Genomic DNA, 25,773 nt, shown 5'->3' on the forward strand with positions numbered 1-25,773 from the left:
CTGATTCCAGTCACAGGAAACAAACAAACAAAAAGGAGAAAAAGTTAGGATAGTCTTTAGTCTTCCTAGAATAGACAGTTTTATTAATTTTAGAGAATGCATGACCTAACTGAGGTGCTGATATAGCTGCTATCCTGACTGTTAGGAAAATAAATTTAGAGTTTGTTATGATCACCATTAGTACAAATTTATGCTTTTAAGCATGTTTTCTTACCTGGAGTTTTGTCTTGTTATAAATCTGACTTTGGGTGACCTGAAAGCCAACAATGCAGAAAAATGTGGCAAATATTAAACATGAGCATGAGTGCACTTGTGAAGAGGCACCAGACGCCAGGGTACCTAAAGAATGTATATTGCTGGAAATGTAAAGCAGGGCAATTGAGGAGTTGTACCACAGAAGTCAGGAGAAATAGATTCCATTGACAAGTTGTAACCAGGTGCAGTTCCTGATGTGCAGCGGAACTTTGGAAGCATGTGTGAAAAAAGAGTTCCAACGGAGTTTGTTGATGGGAGGCAGCTGATTGATTATTAGGAAGAGCAGAAGTGTCATCTTGAATTCATGCTCTCAATTTGTGGCTAATCTCCATTAGTTCTGAGGCAGGATCATTCTTTTTTGTCTTCTGGTCCCTAAAGCCAAACTGCATAAAAAGTAAAGAGAAACTTCTGACTGTGCAGCTCATTGTCTGCAGCACGTGATGCAGGTAGCTGGTTTGCACAGCACATGTATGGTGTCCCTCTTCCTTTTCAAGCACTAGGCATCGTCATTCCATGGATTCACATCTGAGCAATTTCTGTTCATGCAGCTTCCACCGCTGAAAGGGGCAATTCACGTGTGGAACAAAGTCCTCAGAAAACTAAAGCTGAAGCTCTATCTGGGCAGGTGCCTGTTATTCTCTCTGTTACCATCTCCCTCCTTTTCACTGTGTTGCAGCCTCCGCAGTTCAAACTGGACCCACGGCTGGCCCGTTTGCTGGGGATACACACGCAGACCCGATCAGCTATCATCCAGGCTCTGTGGCAGTACATCAAAACAAATAAGCTGCAAGATTCCCATGATAAGGAATACATTAACTGTGACAAGTACTTCCAGCAGGTAATTCCTTTCTGGACACGGTGTCTCTTTCAAGGTGCTCTGTAATATCCATCTGCAAACTTTTGATGGAACAAAATTTCTGAATTTTTGCTTAATAATTTGCAGTCTTCAGTACTGAATGGTTTTCAACAGACACTGACATACAACTCATAAAATAATGGAAGTAAGCACCTCCTCCATTTGCCAGTGTTATCAGGAATCTGATGGTTTATGACCTGCACAAAAGCCTTTCCAGGAAGAAAAGCTCTTTTTCACTGTCTTGATTTATAGTTGTTTGGGTTTTTTTTCTTAGCATAAGATGGTATCTCAGTGACATGATAAAGTCTGCTGCTTCTGAATACCAGATCATATGTAGAGTCTTTTCCATCCCTTCTTTTCTCCTTCTAAGAAAGGCAGAAGACATGAAAGACATGATTAGAAAAGCTATCTTCTTCCTAAACGTGCTTCAAATCTTAAGATGCTCTCAGTGGTCTGCATGCTGTTTTGAAAGTAGCACACTAAGACTTTTTGTCTGTCACAACAACCTCTAGAATTAACCACAAGGGATGCTTGGAGGGATCTCCATGCTTTCTGTAAATAAGGCTACATCAGTTTAGTACAAGTGATGATGTATGAGCTATCATTACCTTACCTGGCTTTGTTTTTCCATAGCTTCTGGGATACCTCGCTTATTTTGAAAGCTCTTAAAGGGAGGGTTTGTGAGCAAAGTGTAACAGCTGGTATTTGGCCAGGGGACAGAATTACAGCTTACAGAATCCCCTTACCTTTGAACCAATGGTTTACTTTCTTAACTGCAAATTGGATTCTGGAGGGTAACAGGCTTCATTGTATTCCAGATTTTTGACTGCCCACGGCTAAAGTTTTCTGAAATCCCTCAGAGACTGACTAACTTGCTGCTGCCACCAGATCCTATCGTAATAAACCATATCATCAGGTAAGCTTGGCCATCAGCTCAGCACTGTCAGGTGCAAAGTGCATGAATGCAGAAGCAGCTGCTGTCGCATGGACCAGAATCCAGGTTTTCTGACATCCTGGTCAGAGCCTTGGACTTCATGTGTTTGTTCTCTTTGATGTTCTGGTCTGTGTAATTCGGAATTATTTCAGCGGAGTGGCACCATTTCTATAGGAGAGTGCAAAACTTCTCGCTCTTCTTATCCATACTAAAATAATATTGAGAGTTGATTGGATTTCCTTCCTAATGGGAGAAGAACAAGTTTGAATCCACTGGGGGGGGGGGGGAAAGGGAGTTAAAATATCACAGATATTCATTCTAACCACCCGATTATGTCAGATATGCAACAGTATAATGGCTTCAGATACAGTGGCCAGTCTGCATGCTTGGTTGGGATTGGATCAGCTGGTTTGGGTGCTAGTCCTCCTTGAAGAAGGCAGGCTATTCAAGGATCCTCTAAAGAGTTAATCTAAAGAATGACAAGATTCAGTGAAGGTTATTGCAGCCAAAGCAGTGAACTTCCTGGAATCCTTGCCAAAACAGGCATATTTTTGGCATGGTTAATATACAGCTTTACATATATGTAGGGCACATCCAGCACATTCCATACTTAAGTGACAACTTGGGAGGAGAGGAGAGATTGAGAACTGCAAACTTGCTGTTGGCTACTTCAGTCTCTTCTAAGTTCCTTTGTAGTCTTGGTCAAAACTCAGAGTATTTAAATGTTACCATTAACTGAGGTTAGGAAGTTAATTTCCTACGGAATATTGACAACAAATATTCCTGAATGTGCTTAAAAATGATTTTTTGTTTCAACTCTGTAATATATGTGATAAGAAATTTTAAAGTTACAAAGGCTGTAAAAATAAAACTTGTTTTTCAATTAATTTGACCATATAAAACAGTCTAAAAGTGGCTTTTGACCACTGTATGAGTTGATAACTGTGTATGTACTGTCACTGAAGATGATTTTGACCTTTTGATGGAGCAAAAAGAAAAAGCTGAGGTCCTCAGAGGCACGTAGTCATTATCTAGGGAAAAATATGGCAAGGAACTAACTGACAGTATTTTTTGGCAAAGAAGTCCCGGGGGCAAGATAACTTCCTCCAGCTAGAAGCTGAAGAGGAGGATGCTGTGTACAGCAGTGTTCTCTGACATACTCTGTGCACCACACAGAACTGGACAGTATTATGCTATAGTGAGATCAGGCTGTGGATGGGGGAAGTGTTAATTCGCCTAGAAGAGGAGATGTTTGTTCAGGGGGTGATGTAATGCTGGTAGTCTCAGCAAAAGAAAAAATATCTGGAAGTTTGGCACTGAATGTAATGGCAGTAAGTAGATTTAGACTGCTGAAATTGCAGAATGACGTAGAAGCCAACACTGGTCATCTGAGACTTCCCCACCACCACCTCAAAGCTGGTTCGGATCGCATCGCATTTCTGCTGGCCTTGTCCAGCTTGGCTTTGAACAGACTCGCAGACCCTTTCTCCTGCTCACTGAGTTAAATTCTTAGCAGTGAGTGTAGTCAACCACTGGAACAGCAGCCAGCTGCTGCCAGGGATCCTTAATTGCTGGTGATTTTAAATATATGTGCTCTTCAGATTTATCTCTAGGCCTGTCTTGTACAGGAAGGTCACCTAGATTAGTTATTCATTTTAGATTTTTAGGATGCACACAGATGAAAACAGGAGCTATTCTAATCTCATTGTAGCATTTTAGAACTAGTGTTCAGATACAAACCATCCCTACTTTTTGAGAAAGAAAGCAACAAAAAAATGAAGTGAGAATGAAGTGGAAATTAAATAGAAATGAACAGAAAGATTATAATCTGCAAAAATACTTTTTTATATGGTACATCTCCTGAAAGAGGATGCCACAAAAAAGAGTGGATAATAGTTTCTGAACTATGCAAAACTGAATGCATCAGATTTAAAACTCACAGAAGTGAAATCTTCTTATGTGAGCCTAAGCTGGAGCTAGAGCTATTCTTTGTTGCTCTCATATCTGAAATTACAGGTAGCATTTTCCATTTCTGCAAAGAAGCAAGCCACCTCTTAACATTACACAAATGTTCTACAAAATGTAGTTCTTCAATATTCTTGTATTGTGAACCTGTTTGATGTTTATTTATCCCTTTTAGTTACAGTCATGAGTTATAAAAACTTAAAAAGTTCCATCCATCGAGTCAGTTCCCCAGGTCTCTTCTTCAGGGCTGGATGAACCCAGCTCTGGCAGCTTCTCTGGGCAGGCACGTTCTGCAGCCCCCCATCATCCTTGAGGCTCCCTGTGAGCCTTAACTCCAGAATGTCACTTTGTTGTGCCCAGAGATTCAGATGCACCAAGATCGGTCCTGGATACTGGAAGCCAAATTATACTAACTATAAAAGAGGATGAAGTTAATAGGTGTGTGATAAATGTGATATATTTGGGAAAAATCAGTATAGCTTCTGTAGCAGGAAGGCATGAGTGGCTGTGTTTTTTGAAGAATCTATCAGGCATCAAGATAAAGGTGATTTGCTTTATATGAAAATTAAGAAATTAGGATAGTTCAATTGGAGAGACCTAGAAAGATAATTTAATTCAAATGCCTGACCACTTTACAGCTAACCAGAAATTAAAGTGCAATAATGAGAGCATTATTTTAATGACAGACATGGGGCATCAATCTCCTCACGAGGAGGCCCATTTCAGTCTTTAACCACCTTGATAGTGAAGAAATGTTTCCAGTCATAGAATTCCTCAGTTTAGAAAAGACCTTAAAGCTCATCAAGCCTAACCACAACCCACCCATAGTACCCTAACTCTAACAGCCCTCTGCTAAATCACATCCCTGAGCACCACATCCAAATAGTTTTTAAGCAGAGATGGCTTCCCCCATTCTGCTCACCACGCCATTCCTAATCCAAGCCAGGAAGCCATTGGCTTTCTTGGCCACCTGGGCATGCTGCTGGCTCATCAGCAGCTGACTGTCCATCACTACACCAAGGTCCCTTTCCACCAGGCAGCTTTCAGCCACTCCTTCCCAAACCTGTAGGGTTGCCTGGGGTCATTGTGACCAAAATGCAGGACCTGACACTTGGCCCCACTGAAACTCATACAGTTAACCTTGGCCGATTGATCCAGTCTATCCAGGTCCCTCTGTAGTGCCCTTCTCCCTTCAGGCACATCAATGCTTGGTGTCCTCTGCAAACTTACTAAGGGTGCACTTGATCCCCTCATCAAGATGGTTAATAAAGATGTTAAAGAGAAGTGGCCCAGTACTGAGCCCTGGGGAACACCGCTTGTGACCGGCAGCCAACTGGATTTAACTCCACTGACCACAACTCTTTGGGTCCAGCCATCCAGCCAGTGTTTCACCCAGCAGAGCGTACATCCATCGAACCATGGGCAGCCAGCTTCTCCATAAGAATGTTGTGGGGGGCAGTGTCAAAGGCTTTACTGAAGTCCAGGTAAAACACATCGACAGCCTTACTCTCATGCACTAAGTGGGTCACCTTGTCATAGAATGAAATCAGGTTTGTCACACAGGATCTACCATTCGTAAACCCATGCTGACTGGGCCTGATCCTCTGGTTGACCTTTAATAGGTTCATAATGGCTCCCAAGATTATCTGTTCCGTAATCTTCCCTGGCATCGAGGTGAGACTGATAGGTCTGTAGCTACCAGGGTCATCTTTCCTGCCCTTTTTGAAGATGGGCGTCACGTTTGCCAGTTTCCAGTCCACCAGCACATTTCCAGCTAGCCAGGAGGTGTCTGTCTCCTACTTTGAACCTCCCCTGGTGCAGCTTTGTGTCATTCTTGTGAATCCTATCCTGAAAAGCATCTCTGCAGGGAAGGACCTGGAAGCCCTGGAGAACAGCAGGTTGACCATGAACCATCAATATGCTCTTGTGGCCAAGAAGACCATTGGTATTGTGGGGTACATTAAAAAGAGCATGGCCAGCAGAACAAGGGAAGTAATCCTTCCTCTCTACACAGACCTGGTGATGCCTCATCTGGAGTACTTTGTCCTGTTCCCAGCTCCCCCATACAGGAGAATCTGGAAAGAGCCCGTAGGTGATGAATGGTCTGGAAAAAGCTCTGCTAGGAGGAAACACTGAGGAATCATTTGATTATCTAATTAATGTTTATAAGTATCTGAAGTGTGGGAGTTGAGGAGATGCGGCCAAGCTCTTTTCAGCAGTCTGTGAGGACAAGGCAACAAGACAAGGGGAAACAACCATAAAATGGAGCACAGGAAGTTCCACACCGATATGAGAAGGAATTTCCTCACAAGTAAGGGTGGTGGAGCACTGAAACAGGCAGTCCGGGGAGGTTGTGGATTCTCCTCTGGAGATATTCAAGACCTGCTTGGACACCTACTTGTGCAGCCTGCTATGGGGGGCCTGCTTTGCAGGGGGCTGGGCTAGATTATCTCTGGAGGTCCCTTCCAGACCCTGCAGTTTTGCTATTGTCCATGATTCATCTTCCAATCTGCACTTGTTTGGCATTCCTCCATCCCAGATGCAGAAACCAGCATTTGTTCTTACTGAATGTAATGCAATTAACAATTGCCCAATTATCCAATCTACTTAGATCCCTCTACAAGGTTTCTCGTCCCTCAAGAGAGTTGGCAGCACCTCGCAGTTTAGTATTGTCACCAAACTTCCTGAGGCTGCGTTCAACTCCTGATCTGGATCACTGATAAACGTGTTGAACAAGACTGACTTTAGAATTGAGACCTAGGGAACACTGCTATCATCATGTAGCCAACATCACTACAGCTCTTTGAGCTCTGCCGTTCAGCCACTTCATCAGCCAGTGAGACCCTACTCAGGTCATGGTTCAACGATTTGCTCAGAAGGATTCTGTGAGGGACGGTATCAAAGGCCTTACTAAAAGCCAATGAGATTACAACCTCTGCCTTTTCTTGACCCACTGAGCGGTGATGTGATTGTACAAAGAGATCACGTTACTGAGGCAGGCTTTTCCCACTGTGAATCCGTGTTGACTATGCCTGATAACATCCTTGTTTTTTAAATATCCTTTGATAGTACCTAGGAAACTCTTCTCTATATTTTTTCATGTACTGAGATTAGATTGTAGCTTTTGGTAGGTCTTCTCTCTTGACCTTCTTTTAGATCATTATAACACTGTGTTCCAGTGAACAGAAATCTCCACAGTATCCCAAGACCTTTAGTAAATTGTTGATAGAGGTCCAGTTACTAACTCTCTCAGTGCTTAGAGATGAATCCCATCAGGCCCCCAGAACGTTTAACTTTTGCAACTTATCTCTTACAATTTCAGCTACTTCAAGTGGGAAGTCACTGCTCCCCCAGTCATGTCCTCCAACTCAATAATTAGCATTGGAACTGATAACCAATTAAGTGCTCACATCCAGAATGTGAGTGTACGATTTTACTTACCCTAAATGGATGCAGCGGAACAGAAACGATATTGAAATGTTGTTTACAACTGGAAATTACTTCGGAGGCTGAAGCTATAACTGTTCTCAGAAAATGTGAGGCAATTTAATTTAAGATTGAGCATTAGTAGCTGTTAAAGTTTATAGTTTGGACAAAACCTCTGACTCAAAAGTCTGAATTCTAACTGATGAAAGATAAGACAATACGCTAGGATATGCATGTATATATAGGTAACCAGTTCTTAAACTCTTCTCCCAGCATCTGCAACAGTCCTTTGCAGAAAATATATCCTAGATATGGATCTGGATGGGTATTTACTCTGATTCATTACAGCAGTTCTTATAATATTCTATTATCCTCTCTGTAGTGTTGACCCCAATGATCAGAAGAAGACGGCTTGTTATGACATAGATGTAGAAGTTGAAGACCCATTAAAGGGACAGATGAGTAGTTTTCTTCTCTCAACAGCTAACCAACAGGAGATTACAGCATTGGACAACAAGGTACTGGTCCAGGAGTAAAGTATCACATGGCATATATATATATATATATTGTCTATCTTCCATGTGGCTTTGGTGCCATGCATCAAAGAGAGTAATGTGAGAAAGGGATTTCTCATTTGGATTTGCTTTCAAGGGTTGAATAAGTCACATGCTATGGAAATACAGTGAAGTGAGCAGAGCTTGATGTTAGGATTTGATTCAGGGCCTGATATCATTGTCAGGGTAATAGAAGCAGAGTTTCACAGACAGTGTAATGAATCCCCTGGCAGGCGCCATAAAGTGCGGGCCACTCCACATGCTATAGGATTTCAGAACCCTCTGAACTATTTAGTAGATCTGTTGTGTTCTGTGGGAAACTAACAAGGCTTGTTTACAACTAAAAACACTTCAGAGCACATGAGGTGGATCGATTATGGTCTTCCAAGGTGTGTGTTAAGGGAATTAGGCTGGACCTGAAAGCCTGAGAGGCTGCCGCAGCTCCTTTACTGCAAATCCAACCAGCAGCAGGGCTGAGCATGTATTCCCAGTAAGTGCACACAGATGCATGTGCGTCCATATACACTGCAAGTACACATATTTGCAGAGAGAAAAATTAGAAAGAAAAGAACTCAGAAAAAAATCATTGTTAAAGATAATAAAAAGTGTTTTTATAAATATATTAGCAGCAAGAGGAGGACCAAGGAGAATCTCTATCCTTCATTGGATGTGGCAGGGAATATTACCATGAGGATGATGAAATGGCTGAGGTTCTCAGTGTCTTCTTATGTTTTTAATATCAGACCAGTTATCCTCAGGATACTCAGCCTCCTGAACTGTAATACAGGGATAAAGAGCAGAATAAACCCCCTGCAAGTCATTTAGTGACCTGTGCTGTCAGAAGTCCATGGGCTGGGTGGGACCCACCCAAGGTGCTGAAGCAGCTGGCAGAGATGATTGCCAAGCTGCTTTCTGTCATTTATCAGCAGTCCTGGTCAACCAGGTACGTCTTGCTAATGTGATGCCAAATTACAAGAAGGGTCATAATGATGATTTGGGGAACTACAGGCCTGTCATCCTGATCTCAATGCCAGGTAAGGTTATGGAGCAGATCATCTTGAAAGAGATGACACGGCATCTGTGGGACAACGAGGGGATCAGGCCTAACCAACATGGGTTCATGAAAGGCAGGTCCTGCTTGACCAGCCTCATCTTCTTCTATGACCAGGTAACCCCCCAATGGATGAGGAAAAGGCTTTTGATGTAGCCTGACCTAGAGTTCATAAAGCCTTTGACTCTGTCTCTGTTGTGGTTTAACCTGGCAAAGAGATAAATGTCACACAGCCTTTTTTCTCACACTCCCTCTCCTCTCCGTCAAATGGGGAGAGAAAATTGGAAAAAAAAAATAGAACTCATAGGTAGAGATACCAGGGCAGAAAGGGAAGAGGGAAATAACAGTACTGATAATTGAATAATTTCATATATATACACACATATATATGTACTCAAAACAAGTGATGTACAAACCAATAACCCACCACCCGCTGATTGATGCCTAGCTGGCCTCCCACAGCCAACTTTGCTCAGCTTTATAGTTTTCTTACATGATGTCATATGGTATTTTTAAATTGAGACAGAGGAGGTTTAGGTTGGATACGAGGAAGAAATTTTTGCCCCAGAAGGTGGTGAGGCACTGGCACAGGTTGCCCAAGGAGGCCCCATCCCTGCAGGCATTCAAGGCCAGGCTGGATGTGGCTCTGGGCAGCCTGGGCTGCTGGTTGGCGACCTGCACACAGCAGGATGAGCTGGATGAGCACTGTGCTCCTTTGCAACCCAGGCCAGTCTATGATTTTATGATTATGATTCTACAAATATCTCTTTGCCCAGTTTAGATCAGCTGTCCTGGTTTGTTCTCTCCCAGCTATTTGTGTTCCCCAGCTTTCTTGCTGGCAGAGCAATAAGAGAACCTGAACTGGAATGTCCTTTGCTTTGTACAGCACTGCTCAGCAACAACTAGAAACATCAGTGTATTATCAACCTTGTTTCTCTCCTGAAGCTAAGACACAGCATCACACCAGTCACTATGAAGAAAATCAACTCTTTACCAGCTGAAACCAGGACAGTCTCCCGCAGTACTGCTGGATAAGCTAGCAGCTTGGACAGGTACACTCTTTACAGGGTGAAGAACTGGCTGGATTGCTGGGCCCAGAGAGTAGTGGCAGATGGAGTTAAATCCAGCTGGCAGCTGGTAACAAGTGATATTTCCCAGGCATCAGTATTGGGGCCCAGTGCTGATGGGGGTTTAATATGTTTATTGATGATCTGGATGAAAGGATTGAATGCACCCTCAGTAAGTCTGCAGATGACACCAAGTTCAGAAAAATTGTTGATTCGCCTGAGCATAGGAAAGCCCTACAAAGGGATGTGGGTAGGCTGGATCAGTTGACTGAGGCCAGTGGGGTGAAGATGAGCAAGACCGAGTGTTAGGTCCTTCACATTAGTCACAACAACCCCATGCATTGCTGCAAGTTTGGTGCAGAGTGGCTGGTAAGCTGCACAGAGGAAAGTGACTTGGTGGTGCTGGTTGACAGCCAGCTGAACACAGTGTGCTAACAGTGTGCCCAGGTGGCCAAGAAGGCCAGTGGCATCCTGGCTTATATCAGAAATAATGCAGTCAGCAGGAGAAGGGAGGTGATCATCCCTCTGTGTTCTAGGCACTGGTGAGGCCGTACCTTGATACTGTTTACATCACAGTCACAGAATTGCAGGGGCTGCAAGGCACTTGAAGAGATCATTGAATACAACCCCCCTGCTGAAGCAGGTGCATCTCACAGATAGGTATCCAGACAAGTCCTGAATATCTGCGCAGGTGGAGACTCCACAACTCCTTGAACAACCTGTTCCAGTTCTCCATCACCCTTATCTTAAAGAAGTTCTGCATGTTAATACTGAGCTTCTTATGTTCAAGTTTTAGGCCATTACTCCTTGTCCTATTGCTACGCACCATGAAGAAGAGCCTGGCCTCATCCATTTGCCTCCCTCTTTCCTTCCCATGTTTATAAACATTAATCAGACTCATTCTCAGATTTCTTTTCCCCAGGATGAACAGACCCAGATTACTCAGCCTTTCTCCATAGCAGAGATGCTCCAGGCCCTTTATGATCTTTATGGCCCTCTGCTGGACTCCTAGGAGATTTCTGTCTTTTTTGAACAAGGGAGCACAGAACTGGACACAGTGGACTAAATGTGGCCTCACCAGGGCAGAGTAGATGGGAGGGGTCACCTTTCTCACTTTCCTGGCCACGCTCTTTTTAATACACCCCAGGACCCCATTGGCCTTCTTGGCCACAAGAGCACACTGCTGGCTCATGGCCAATGTGTTGCCCACCAGGACCCCCAGGTCTTTCTCTGCAGAGCTCCTCTCCAGCTGATCATCCCCTAACCTGTTCTGATGCATGCAATTATTCCTCCCCAAGTGTCAGACTCTACACTTGCTTTTGTTAAACCTCATCATGTTCCTCCCTGCCCAACTCTCCAGTCTGTCCAGGTCTTATTGAATGGTAGCACAGCCTTGAGGTGTGACAACCAATCCTCCCAGTGTTGTATCATCAGCAAACTTGCTGAAGGTGCATTCTATCCCTTCATCCAGGTCATTAATGAAGATGTTGAATTAAACTGGAACCAGCACCGACCCCTGGGGAACACTGCTAGTTATAGGCCTACAACCAGACTCTGCACTGCTAATGACAACTTCCTGAGCTCTGCCAGTCAGCCAGTTTTCAATCCACCTCACCATCTGCTCATCTATCCCACATACTTTAAGTTTCATAACAAGGATGTTGTGGGAGAGGCTGTCAGATGCCTTGCTGAAGTCAAAGTACACAACATTCACCGCTCTCCCCCCATTTTCCTAGCCAGTGATGAGATCATAGAAGGCTATCAGGTTGGTCAAGAATGATTTATCCTTGGTGAACCCATACTGACTACTCCTGATAACCTTCTTGTCTTCCAATTGCTTGAAGATGGCGTCCAGAACAGATTGTTCCATCGCCTTTCCAGGGAAGAGATGAGGCCTGTAGTTTCCTGGATCCTTCTTCTTGCCCTCTTTTAAGGCTGGAGTGATGCTGGCCATCCTCCAGTCTTCAGGCACCTCTCCCATTTGCCAAGATCTTTCAATGATGATGGAGAGTGGTTTAGCAATCCTGTTTAGTTTTGAGCCTCTCACTGCAAGAAAGACACTGAGGCCTTGGAGCACATTCAGAGAAGAGCAACAAAGCTGATGAAGAGTCTGGAATACAAGTCTTATGGGCAGTGGCTGAGGTCAGGGGGGACCTCATCACTCTCACCAACTCTTGAAAGGAAGTTGGAGTGAGGTAGGAGTAGGCCTCTGCTGCCAGGTAATAGCAATAGGATGAGAGGTGATGGCCTCAAGGTGTGCCAGAGGACGTTCTGGTTGGATATTTGGAAACATTTATTCTCTGAAAGAGTAGTTAGGCATTGGAACAGGCTGCCTGGGGAAGTGGTGGAGTCACCATCCCTGAAAGTATTCAAGAACCATGGAGATGTGGCACCTGGGGACATGGTTAGTGGGCATGGGGGGGGATAGGTTGGGGTTGGACTTTAGGGTCTCAGAGGTCTCTTCCAACATTCATGAGTCTATGATTCTATGTAACACACATGGCCACCAACACAGATCAAAAGAGGAAGTTACAGAGCTCTTTTATGAACACAAAGATCACAAATGTTCTCATTGCCATCCATCTCTAGCTGAGCAGAATGGAAGTCAGCTAATTTCCAGTGAATTTTTAGATGTGTCCTACTGACAACTGGGCTTGGACACTGTCTTTCTGCTATCTGTCTCTTGATCCAAGTCTCCCTGTTTGCTAATATTTGCCTGGCCATTCAGGCCCTCAAGGCTGCAGCCTTACTCCAAATGATGGTACAGGTAGCCTCACAAGCACACACAAGTGTACATGTCCACACAGAGGCACAGACATACACAAGCACCAGTGCACACATATGCACACTGCTGGCTGAGACTCACCTGGTTCCCCAGTTGCTACCTTGCTGTGGTCTGACCCTGTCAACAGCTTAAAGGATGGTTCAACCTGGTTCTGCGACTGCCGGGATGGGGTCCCAGGGACCCACACCCTGGGAAAGGGAAATGGGAAAAAGAGTCCCCTAGAGAGATGGGCCTAAAACCAAAACAGCTGCAACAATATGAGGAGAAACAACAAATTTACTAAATAAGGTAGTGGAATGCAAAGTAATACAATATGAAAAAATATAATTGGAATTAAATCACAGAATTGTAGGGGTTGGAAGGGACCTCCAGAGATCAAGACCAAGCCCCTGCCAAAGCAGGGTCGCACAGGTAGGTGTCCAGGCGAGACTTGAACATCTTCAGAGAAGGGGACTCCACCACCCCCCTGGGCAGCCTGTTCCAGTGCTCCGTCACCTTACCTAAAGAAGTTCTTGTGCACATTTGTGCGGAACTTCCTATGCTGCAGCTTATGTCCATTTCCCCTTGTCCTGTTTCCACGTACCACTGGAAAGAGCCTGGCTTCACCACTATGGCCCCCACACCTCAGATATTTATAGACTTGGATCAGGTCCCCTCTCAGCCTTCTTTTCTCAAGGCTGAACAGACCCAGTTCACTCAGCCTTTCCCCATAGCAGAGATGCTCCAGGCCCCTCACCATCTTGGTGGCCCTCCGCTGGACTCTTTCCAAGAGCTCCTTGTCTGTTTTGTACTGGGGAGCCCAGAACTGTACGCAGTGCTCCAGATGAGGCCTCACCAGGGCAGAGCAGAGGGGGAGGATCACCTCCTTCGACCTGCTGGACACGCTCTTTTTAATGCACCCCAGTAAGCCATTGGCCTTTTTGGCCACAAGGGCACACTGCTGGCTCATGGCCGACCTGTCGTCCACCAGGACACCCAAGTCCCTCTCCTCAGAGCTCCTCTCCAGCAGCTCATCCCCCAACCTGTACCGGTGCATGGAATTATTCCTCCCCAGATGCAAGACTCTACACTTGCTTCTGTTAAACCTCATCCGGTTTTTTTCTGCCCAGCTCTCAGCCTGTCCAGGTCTCACTGAATGGCAGCACGGCCTTCAGGCTGTCAGCCAATCCTCCCAACTTCGTATCATCAGCAAACTTGCTGAGGGTGGCCACCATCCCCTCATCAAGGTCATTGATGAAGATGTTGAACAAGACCGGACCCAGCACCGACCCCTGAGGAACACCACTGCTTACAGGCCTCCAGCCAGACTCTCCACCAGCAATGACGACCCTCTGTGCTCTGCCAGTCAGCCAGTTTTCAACCCACCTCACTGTCCACTCATCTACCCCACACTTCCTCAGCTTTGTTATAAGGATGTCATGAGAAACAGTATCAAATGCCTTTCTAAAATCAAGGTAGACTACATCTACTCCTCTTCCCCCATCTATCCAGCCAGAGACAACATCATAGAAGAACTGAAGCTAATAAAACAATTAAATGAGAGAGTCTAAAAGCCAAACGCCTTGCTCTACTGCTGAGTCAAGATGATCTAGGGAGCTCACACGCTACCGAGAACAAAAAAGGGAAGATTGAGTGACCTACAAATGGCTTTTACCTTTTGCTCTGAGCAGAAGTGTTAACAGAACAGCTGACAGTTCTCCGTCCTCTTAGGGATGTAGTTCTTCTCTACCTGGAACTGGAGTATCAACTCTTTAACTCTCAAAGCACTCCATGATGTTACGAAATGGAATACAGATAACCAAAAATCATAAACCCATGGCATTCGACCCCTTACTCCACATCACTACATCATGCTTCATATATACATTTGTATAATCAAAGAATATTAGGATGTTATAATCACAAAATAAACAAGAGAGTTAGGCAAAGCAGATTATGATAACAAAAGAGAACAAATAGAAGGCTTACCCCTATCCTAGGCTCACTCACAAAATACCAGCAGAGCAGAACTCCAGAAGAGATCCTACCCCACTGGTAGCCAGCTCTTAAATAGGTCTAGGAGGGGTGGAGCCAGGCAGCACAGCTGAATTGCCTTCACCTGTGCTCCTCTGCCTGACTCATTGATTGCCTCAGGTGATCAATCAGGGGTTCAGGCCGTGACTCAGCAGTTCGCATACAACATTAAACATTAAACACATGCACACATATATATTTATACACACACACATATATATATGTATTATATTATCTATAATTATATATATTTGTATAATTATATATACACAGACACATGTGTACATGTGTATTCATGTACATGAGTACACATTCAGTACAAGAAAGACTGGGAGCTGTTGGAGATGGTCCAGAGGAAGCCACAAAGATGATCAGGGGACTGGAGCACCTCCCCTACAAAGACAGGCTGAGGGAGCTGGGCTTGTTCAGCATGGAGAAGAGAAGCTGCGGGGTGACCTCAGTGCAGCCTGCAGTGCCTGAAGGGAGCCTGCAGCCAGGAGGGGAGTCAGCTCTGTGCAAGGGGAGATGGCAGCAGGACGAGGGAAATGGTTTGGAGCTGAGGGAGGGCAGCTGGAGGTTGGATGTCAGGGAATTTTTGTGCTGTGAGAGCGGTGAGGGGCTGGAACAGCTGCCCAGAGAGGCTGTGATGCCCCGTCCATCCCTGGAGGTGTTGGAGGCCAGGTTGGATGGGGCCCTGGGCAGCCTGGGCTGCTGTGCAATGGGGAGGTTGGTGGCCCTGCATTGGTGGGGGGTTGGAGCTTCGTGATCCTTGAGGTCCCTTCCAACCCAACCATGCTGTGATTCTGTGACGTGTATATATGCATCCCCCAGCATCAAATTCCCTTGTGGTACACATTGAACATCCCCATCTTTCTGCATCACCCACCAAGTGAACCCAGATCCCTGAGAAAAAACAGTTCCACGCAGAGTTTTGCCCTTTCCAGAAACTGGGAAGACCCAAACTGCTTTTCCCAACGTGCTTTTTACATGTACCACAGGGACCTTATCTCCCTCTACAGTATGTAGAGAGCTGGATTGGGCAGGACCGTCTCGACTGACCCATCCTTGAGTGTTGACCAACCAGGTGGCTTCTGCCGAATGCTTCTCCCAGTGCTTAAATGTTCCACCACCCATTGCTTTCAACGTGGTTTTTAATCCTTTGTATCATTTGATTTTGCCAGAAGTTGGTGCACTATAGGGGATAAATCCACCCATGATCTTTGGCCCAAATATCCACAAGTACATTTTTGAAATGAGTCCCATTATTGCATTCAGTTCTTTCTGGGGTGCCATGTCACCACATGGTTTGCCTCTCCCGACCTCATATGGTGTTTCGGGCGGTAGCATGGGGTACTGCATATGTTTCAAGTCACCCAGTGGTTGCCTCCACCATGGTGAGCACATAGCGCTTACTGTTGCGAGATTGTGGCAAGGTGGTGCAATCAACCTGCCACTCCTCCCCACATTTGTACTTTCACCATCAGCCTTCCTCCCAGAGAGGTTTCATCTTCTTGGCTTGTTTAATTGTGGCACATGCTTCACAGTCATATATAATGATATATGCATATTGCACAGAATAAGCTGTGCAATACCATCTATAATTAAGGCCACCCAATGTTGCATCTCCTCCTTGGCCCAAGGTCTCATGGGCCCAGTGAGCTAGAAATAATTCACTCTTGTGTTGCCAGTCCAGGTCTATTTGAGCCACCTCGGTTCTGGCAGCTCAGTCTACCTGATGATTATTTTGCTGTTCTTCAGTAGCCTGACTCTTGTGCACATGGGCATCTACATGGCGCACCTTTACAACCACATCCTTCATTTGGGCAGCAATGTCTTTCCACAATTCAGCAACCCAAATATGTTTACCACTCCGCTGCCAGTTTTGTTCCCACTGTTGTAACCACCCCCATCAGGCATTTGCCACCACCCATGAGTAAATATAAAGCATTGCCCACCTCTTCCCATTCATCAATATCTAAAGCCAGTTGGACAGCCTTTACCTCTGCAAACTGACTTGATTCTCCTTTCCCTTCAGTGGTCTCTGCACCTTGTCGTGTGGGGCTCCACACAGCAGGTTTCCATCTGCGATGCTTCCTCACCATATGACACGATCCATCTGTGAACAGGACAAATTTCTGTTCATTTTCTGGCAGTTCATTGTATGGTGGGGCCTCTTCACCATGTGATACCTCTTCTGCCATTGATGTTCCAACATTTTACCTTCAGGCCACTGCTAAGATGATCTAAGATTCCTGGACGGCTGAGGTTCCCCACCTACGCTCGTTGTGTAATCAGCGCAATCCACTTCCTCCAAGTGGCATCGGTAGGGCAGTGGAGGGAGCCTTGCCTTTAAACATCCAGTTCAGCACTGGCAGTCGAGGTGCCAGAAGGAGCTGTGTTTCAGTACAGCCGACTACTTCAGAAGCAGCCCGAACCCCCTCATACATGGCTGGGATCTTCTTTTCAGTTGGAGCGTAGCCCTCTTCGGACCCCCTCCAGAATCCCAGGGGTCGACCTTGGGTCTCTCCTGAGTTCTCTCCCACAGACTCCAAGTGGGACCTTTCTCTCCAGCAGCAGTGCAGAGGACGTTCTTTACATCCAGTCTCATTCATACTGGCCCCAGGGCCATAGCACAGGCTATCTCCGGTTTAATCTGCTCAAAAGCCTGCTGCTGCTCAGGGCCCCATTCTTCTTCCACATCACCTGATAAAGGGGACTTGCAGTGAGGATGTAGTTTGGGATGTGCATTCTCCAAAAGCCCACTACGCCCAGAAACGATTGTGTCTCTTTCTTACGAGTGGGCGGAGACATGGCAGTGATTTTGTTGGTCACATCCATTGGGATGTGACAACGTCCATCTTGCCACTTCATACCTAGGAACAGAATTTCCTGGGCAGGTCCTTTCACTTTGCTTTGCTTACTAGCAAAACCAGCTTGCAGAAGGATCTGGATTATTTGCTCTCTCAAAAACTTTCCCTGCTGTGTTGCCCCACACAATGATGTCATCAATGTTCTGCAGGTGCTCAGGAGTGCTGCCCTTCTCCAGTGCAGCTTGGATCAACCCATGGCAAATAACTGGGCTGCATTTCCACCCCTGGGGCAAATAGTTCCAAGTATCCTGAATGCCCCTCCAGGTGAAGGCAAACTGGCCTGCATTCTGTGGCCAAAGGAATGGAAAGGAAGGCATTAGCAATGTCAGTGGTGGCGTGCCGCTTGTCTGCTTTTGACTGCAGTTCATAAGGAGTTCTAACATGTCCGGCACAGCAGCACTCAGTGGGGGTGTGACTTCATTCAGGCCACGGTAGTCCACCGTCAGCCTCCATTCTCCACTGGCTGTACGCACTGGCCATATGGGGCTGTTAAAAGGCAAGTGGGTTCTGCTGATCACTCCCTGACTCTCTAGCTGACGAATCAGCTTATGAAGGGGGAGCAAGGAATCCCTGTTGGTGCGGTGCTGCTGCCTGTGCACCGTTTGTGTAGCAATTGGTACCTGTTGCTCTTTTGCCCATAGCAACCCCACAACAGACAGATCTTCTGAAGGCCAGGCAAAGCAGGCGGCTGCTTAACACCTCTTGTGTCCACAGCAGCTATTCCAAAGGCCCATCGATACTCCTTGGGATCCTTAAAGTATCCCCTTCTCAGGTGATCAGTGCCAAGTATACAGGCAGCCCCTGGGCCAGTCACTATAGGGTGCTTTGCCAACGAAAGGGAGGCCTCCAACACGATCAACTCTTGGAACCCCAATCACCCCAGAAATATGAATTGATTTTGTCCCTTGGTGACTCAAGGGCATCAGAGTGCACAGTGCACCAGTGTCCACCAGTGCCTTATATTTCTGTGGTTCTGATGTCCCTGGCCATCGAATCCACCTCCCTTGTGGGACTGAGAGAGTTGGGGCTCTTTAGCCTGGAATAGACAAGGCTTCCAGTACTTGAAGGGGGCTTACAGGAAAGCTGGGGGAGGAATTTTAAAAGGGCAGGTAGTGACAGGATGAGGGGAAATGGCTTTAAGCTGGAAGAGGGTAGATGTAGACTAGATATTAGGAAGAAATTCCTCGCGGTGAGGGTGGTGAGGGACTGAAGCAGATTGCCTGCGGGGCTGTGGATGCCTTTTCCTGGGAGGCAGTCGAGGGCAGGCTGGACGGGGCTTTGAGCAACCTGGTCTGGCAGGAGGTGTCCCTGTTTGTAGGAGGGGTTGGGACTGGATGATCTTAAAGGTCCCTTCCAACCCAAACCATTCGGCGACTCTGTGAAAGTAATCTTATCCAAAGTAGACTCTGAGCAGGTCAGTGAGAGATAACAAGTTTCTCTCATTGACTACTGAAAATATAAATCTAACTTGTTCCCTGTACATGAATATTGGGCAGAGAAGTGCCTAAAGACACCACAAGACTGTGGTGATGATACGGGATTGCTGTATAAGATAGTGGAGTAAGAAATACGAGCCTGAATAGGCAGGAGATGAGGTGAAGTAAGATGCAAGGAAAGTGGAGAAATACAGCATACAGTGAGCAAAGAAAGATTAATGCTGTAGTTTAAATTATGGATGGCATGTTTTGAGCTATAAGAGTCTCAAGGACAGGCATTAATTGAGGTCTTAATAGTGGTGATAATAAATCGGTGAGGAAAAATAATTTGCTTTTGATTTATGCTGATGAGAAAGAGAAGGAGGCAAAGAATTGAGTTAATATTTGGATGGGTTGAAGGAAGCAGTTTTTTGCAGAGTATGAGCAGAGATGAGTGAACCAAAGACTTTGGGCACAGCGGGGCTGGTAATGTTCACACAACTTCCGAGTGAGCTGAACGGGGTGCTTACATTTTTACCTTGGAGAAGAAGAAAAAGCAGCTAAAATGTTGGGACTGTCTGGCCAAACAGATACTCTGCATTACACTTAGCCCTTGAACAATTTAAAATCTCTTGTACATTGTGCAACTGATTGGATAGCGATGTCTGCTTTTGGTTGAGATTAATTATTCCGTGGTCTCTGCTGTGTGACTGTACTGTCATGATCTCTTTTGACTGTAGAGAGCACTTTCAAATGCAGAAATATTTAGAAGTCCAGATAGAGTCGTTCTGCCCTAGCTGATTTTCCAGAATGAATGCCTCCTATAGAATTTGCAGAGACAATAAACTCAGAATGCCGGCTCAGCACTGCTCTTTTTTAGTGTATTCAAGAGTCGTATAATCTGTTTGACTGTAAATTTTTATTGAGATGTCGTGAGGTATTAAATTTATGTGTGAGAAAGCTAGGGGAATCTCCTATTTCAGGTGTGTGCTGTACATGCACTGCTGCAGAGCAGCTCGCTGCACTGGTGGCAGTGGTAGAAAATGAGTGGAAGAAAAATCATTTGGAAGAGTTTGGCAGAGTTGCGCCCGTTTATCAAATGAGAATTGCGCGCACTCAGCAGTGGTGAGCTCTGCAGGCGCTGGGGATTCTTGTCTCGAGCGCTGCTGGTACGGGTGCACGCAGAAATGGTTGATCTGGCTTGGTAAGAGAGACATGAAAGTGGCTTCCCAGGGCAAGGGAACAGAAGGTGTGATATAACAGAACAGATATGATTTGTGTCACATATTCCAGCCCATTTTCTGTTGATTTCTAACCATGTGCAACCACTGCCTATGCACTGTTTTAAAGGTGGTTTAAACACCAGAGGTCCTATGGGTTCTGGTAAAAGATCACTTTCAGCAGAACAGCTGCTCAGATAGTTAATTCCCAGCCTGGAGGATTATTGTTTCCATTGCAGCTCCCCATTTTTGACATCTTTACCACCTTTTATTGAGCATTTGCTGCAGCAGAGCACAAGCTGCGATTAGTGTAGCTACTGAGGTCACCTCTGGGTATGCAGGCCTTGACTTCTGTATTTCTGTTTGTACCATTTGTTGCTGTGCTGCCACAGAGTCATCTGGAGGGAACTTGCTGCATGCAATGGGAGGTTTCCCTCTAGATGGCTGCATCATTTTCCCAAATGAGGAGTGTTTGAAGTTTAAAGCAGCTCTCTTCTGTTAACATACTTCACAGTTGTGTCCACAATAGAGGACTTGGTGGCACAGTTATATCAGAAGATGGATGTTTCTCCCAATGTGCCTGACCACATTAGCTGTTTTGGTAAATAGATTTATACAAGAAATATAAAGAGAGGAATTTACAATTTCAAGCTAGAATTTTGGTGGAACAAGGTAACAAAATGTTTCTGTTTGTACGTGTGCTAATAGTTCATTAACTATGATCATATTTAATATTGTTATCCAGGATAATTATATGTCCCTGACTCTTCATTGGAGTCTTCATTCTTCCCTGCTGGTTACTGTTCACTTATTTCATAATAATTTTGAGAATATGACTCATTTTCTATAAATCTTTCATGCTCTCAGTTTCTCATTGTTCACATTCCTTTTGGCAGCCATAATGACATCAGTAGGCTTTCTCAGCAGAAAAAAATCTAGAAGTCGTAGCTGTTATGTAAGTTTATCTGACATGGACTTGATCAGACAATCGCTAGCACAACATTCGAGCATCCCAGCAGATTATTGAAGGTATAATGATGATTAACCAGAGAAGTAACTGCTTTCTTGCATTGGACAGTGTTTGAAAACATACTCATAGAGTGCCTTAACCGAAAAATCTCTGAGTTGGTGAAAAGCCTGCTTATACACCGGAAATCATTGCATTAGGGTGAGACTTGGCTCCTCAGTGTTGTATGTATGTGCCATCCAGCCGTTCAGTGCAGGAGGTGAAGAATATGCTTGTATTGCAGAAATGCATGTGAAAACAAGATGCGATTTGAGGATGAGGGCTAACTCCTGCTTTGAAGGGAAAATTCAGTGGGATCTTTCATGGGTCCTTGGTGTAGAATTGTCACCTTTGCACTTTACAAGAACCACAAAGGCGCTGGTGGGGCTGGCCTTGGGATTGCGGAAGCATGCGAGGATTTAAGTAACTCCTAGCTTATTTGTTTCTTTTAGATTCATGAGACAATCGAATCCATAAATCAGCTAAAAATACAACGTGACTTCATGCTGAGTTTCTCCAAAGATCCCAAAGGATACATCCAAGACCTTCTCCGGTCCCAAAGTAGGGATCTTAAGGTGAGCCATGGTTTGAAGAGTGGGACAAGAATGTCAGAACTATAGTTAGATGTGTATAGCATATGTGGCTAAAACATCCAGGATAGAAAATTGGTGGAAAAGAAGACAGTGAGTGTAATGCTGCTATCCCAGAGCAGAAAGTATGCAGGAAAGACCAGTTAGGCTGCCACCTCAAAACCAGTTATATCAATAAAGCCGTGAAATTATTTTATTGAGTTGTCCTTCACATATAAATATCTACTTTGTTAATCAATAATCTTCCAGAGATCTGTTGTCAAGATTCTGATGATTACTTATATTCAGAAGGGGAATAGACATCTAAAAGAATGTTCAAATACACCTCCAGCTGGAAGACCTCACGAACGAAGGTGTTGTGGGGCTTCTGTAGCTGCATACATAGAGCTGTAGCTTGGTGTTCTCCCTGCTGTTAAAATGTGAGGGATCCGCAGCACTTATCTTGGGCAGCAGAATTACTCCTTACTTGCTCTGGAGCAGAGGTTGGGGCTGTTCACAGTTGGCCTGTTATCATCATGTGCCATTCATGCCATTTGTTGTCCGTTTGCCTTGGGCTTAGAGGTCAGCCCTGAATATTTTTAACGTAGCAGTGCAGATAAGTTTTGACTCAGGTAAATCTAATATTTCTCTACATGGGAGAGTAGCTATAGTGAAAAGTATTTTTATTTTTGTCACAGGTGATGACTGATGTAGTTGGAAATCCAGAAGAAGAGCGCAGAGCTGAATTTTATCATGAGCCATGGTCTCAAGAGGCTGTGAGCAGATATTTCTACTGCAAGGTATGAAGGAGGTAGCCACACTGATGGCTCATAAGTGAATCTTCCTGTCTCTGAACAATTGAATCTGCTGAACTGTACAGTTTCTCTTTTTCTTTCAGATTCAGCAGCGCCGACAGGAACTGGAACAGTCTCTGGGAGTGCGCAACACATAAGCATTGCTCAAAACATCACATTGGCATCATGACCACAGAACAAGTGGACTCCCCAGTGTTACTTAGCTCACTGTTACACATGGACCTGCTTCCTGACTGGCTGGGAATGTACCATCAACAAACCAGCCAGAACGCCAGCTTTAGAGTGACCCTTGAAAACAGCGCCCATGGGAGGTGTCTCAAATCATTCCAGGCCATAGATAGCAGAAGATTGCCATGCTTTGTACAGGTGTCAGTGCTAAAGAAGATTAAAGATTAATTCATCGACTTGCATCATTGAGTTCTAGTGGAAAGTTCAGACGCTACGCAGCAAATCCTTATGGGTTATGCATAGAATCACGGATGGTATTGATGGGAGAAATTGAGTTGAGTGTTATGAAAGACTACAGGTTTAGAGAAATAAAGGTAACTCTCATCCTGTGTTACCTAAGAGTCTCAAATAGTAACTTCTCTGGAATGAGAACAGATAGTCTGATAGTTGTGGAATGCTTTATATTCCTGAATAGAACTTTCATTACAGTGCAAGGAGCCATCATGCTGTGTAAAATAATAAACTAGGAGAGTTTTCATTCCTGAGATGAAAAGCTCTTCTGGACATTTATTTTGCAAACTGTAACACGCTTCGTTTCCCTGCCAGTGCAATGAAAGGCAAACAGGTTTCTGTATCACATGAGTATGATCAGTGTGCCATACTGAGAGGAAGAAATTTTTTCCAGAGTGAAAGCCTCTTAAGCATTCTCAAGTGTCAGTGGGTTAGTGAAACAGAGGTTGAAGCAAGAAATAAGGCAACCTAAGAAAATGCAAATAACTAATGGTGCTTTGCTGATACCTGCCTTGAACACAGCAGATATTAACAATAAGCCTATGGGCAAAACAGGAGATGACTTCAGCATTTCTTTCTTTGTGTGCCACTGGAGATCGAGACTGTAAAGAAGTTCTCTAATTGTTAAGTTGGTTCAGAATCCAAAAAACTTAACTTCATGTAATGTGGCAGTTTTCTCTTTGCTTCACTTAACAGAATCCCTGGATTGGTCTTCAGTCATAGGTAATCTGCCTTTTCCTACGGATCATTCGGTTCTCCCATTCACTCTGCGTTGGTTACATAGGATGCTGTTGAATTATGAAGCACTATCAGCCTTAGAAACCCCATGGAAACCACCTTCTTTGCAAATACGTGACAAATTCAGACAATGGGAATTACACCAGATTGACTTGGGAGCAGAGACATCTTCATTAAATCCTTCCCCCCGTCCTGCTTTCTGTAGTGCATAAATTAGTTTGTCATTAACGAACCAACATGATTGCTGGTCCAAAAAGCAGCTGCCAAAGTGTAACTGGGTCCTGATGATGTAGCACTCCATATCCTCTTCTAGGCTGCTCCTCTTCATCTCCCTTCTTTCACTTTCTTGAAATGAAAGTTCACGTGTGCAAGGAATGGAGGCAGCTCTTATAAGTATTTAATTCTGCTATGCTAAAGTCCTCTTCTGCTGTCGTTGCCAATTCTTTCAGATTTGAATGTAAACGTTTCTTCTGTCCAGTTACAGAAGACACAAGTCTTCCCTCCCAGTGCTTCGTTGAACACATCTGCTTACATGTTTCCAGTGCCACGGCTTTCACTGCCCATTGTGACCAGAGGTGTCTCAGAAAATTCACGCTTGATTGCAGTCATTTGTTGGCAGTAACACTGTGGAAAAACGTTGGTGTGAGAAAAAGCACAGCTGCACCTCTTTGCCCAAGGCCTTTTCCTGGGAATGGCTTGGTTTGGATTTATTTTATTTTATTTTATTTTATTTTATTTTATTTTATTTTAGTTAAAAACCCTTTCTACACTAAAACCTGAAATCCAGCAGTCTTAAACTGAGTCTTGGTAGGGGCTGAGAGGTTGTCAGACAGTTAATGACTTTAAATCTTATTTGCTGTAGGACTCTGCTAGTTGCACTACAAGCGAAAATTGTGAAGGAAAACAGCGAGGATCATCTGTTACTGTGCTTCCATATCTGTTACGCTGCTGTGTCAGTTGTGTGCATGCTGTCCAGTGTAAAATTATTTTCTGTATGTGGAAAACAGAGCAGCTACATTCAGGGGATGCATTTGATCTCCAGGAATAATAAATTCAGAAAAAGATAAGTAGGGATGTGAGAAGGGCATGAAGCTGGGATAGGTGCCATCTGCCAGGGGCTTTTGGTTTTGAGAACATTGTCATTTGAGTGGCAAATATGCCTTCAGAGAAATTCCACTTACGTGCCTCAGCTGGCAAAATAACTGAGTCTAATCTACTCCTAGAATCTCTCCTTAGAATTAATTAATTGGATGGGTTTTTTGGAGCAAATTAATGTAAGTAATGTGTTGCTGCTGCCCAGCAGAGCCAGAACAGCACCGCGGGAAGCTGCAGCTGTGTTACAGAGCAGCGCTGCACTGAAATGTGTGCGGAGCGTGGCGTGTGCTGCTCCTGCGTGGGTCGGTGCAGCAAGAAAAGCCGCCTGCTTACGTTCTGCTGTCCGTGCTCCAACTGCACATGAAAAGACTGCTCCCCAATGGTGAGTCCGAGGAATAGTCGCCAGATGTCGTCCTTCTGCTTAAAACACGCCTGAAATGTTGATAGTTTTATCCTGGGCGTAGAAGCAGTTTGGGCCGTTGTCATCGTCCCGGGGTGGGTTTTTGGAAAAAGGGACACTGTATTTGAGGAGAAGCAATGGAACAGCTCTGGTAGGAACTGGAGCAAGTGCAGCTTAGGCGTGTAAAAATGAAAGTTACTGGTAATGAGCAGGCATGTAATTGCAGCAGATTTTGAAAAATAAATTCATCTTAGTCTCGAGACAATGGTATTTTTTGGCT

The 25,773-nt window shown here is 44.8% G+C and overlaps 1 protein-coding gene and 1 long non-coding RNA gene across 7 annotated transcripts in view; one reads left to right on the plus strand and one right to left on the minus strand.

Annotated features, from left to right (window-relative positions):
- The window catches only part of SMARCD3 (SWI/SNF related, matrix associated, actin dependent regulator of chromatin, subfamily d, member 3), an 82,550-nt gene extending 59,036 nt beyond the window's left edge, over window positions 1–23,514 (plus strand). For all 6 annotated transcript variants that reach the window (XM_042811155.1, XM_042811156.1, XM_042811154.1 and 3 more), the window contains 6 exons: window positions 932–1,093; window positions 1,930–2,027; window positions 7,819–7,954; window positions 21,870–21,992; window positions 22,685–22,786; window positions 22,885–23,514. In XM_042811155.1, coding sequence (XP_042667089.1) covers window positions 932–1,093; window positions 1,930–2,027; window positions 7,819–7,954; window positions 21,870–21,992; window positions 22,685–22,786; window positions 22,885–22,938 — 675 coding nt within the window. In that variant the 3' untranslated portion in view covers window positions 22,939–23,514. The remainder of the gene's footprint in view (window positions 1–931; window positions 1,094–1,929; window positions 2,028–7,818; window positions 7,955–21,869; window positions 21,993–22,684; window positions 22,787–22,884) is intronic.
- LOC122156437 lies at window positions 63–14,902 on the minus strand. Its single transcript, XR_006167497.1, has 3 exons — window positions 14,862–14,902; window positions 14,548–14,628; window positions 63–1,476 (listed from the first exon to the last, which is right to left on the minus strand). It is a non-coding gene; the product is annotated as an uncharacterized LOC122156437 (long non-coding RNA).
- Window positions 23,515–25,773: the final 2,259 nt, after the last annotated feature.

Source organism: Centrocercus urophasianus, unplaced genomic scaffold (assembly GCF_019232065.1).
Source record: "Centrocercus urophasianus isolate 14NV4802_14NV808 unplaced genomic scaffold, USGS_Curo_1.0 seq_1208, whole genome shotgun sequence".
In the NCBI taxonomy this organism is placed as follows: Eukaryota; Metazoa; Chordata; class Aves; order Galliformes; family Phasianidae; genus Centrocercus; species Centrocercus urophasianus.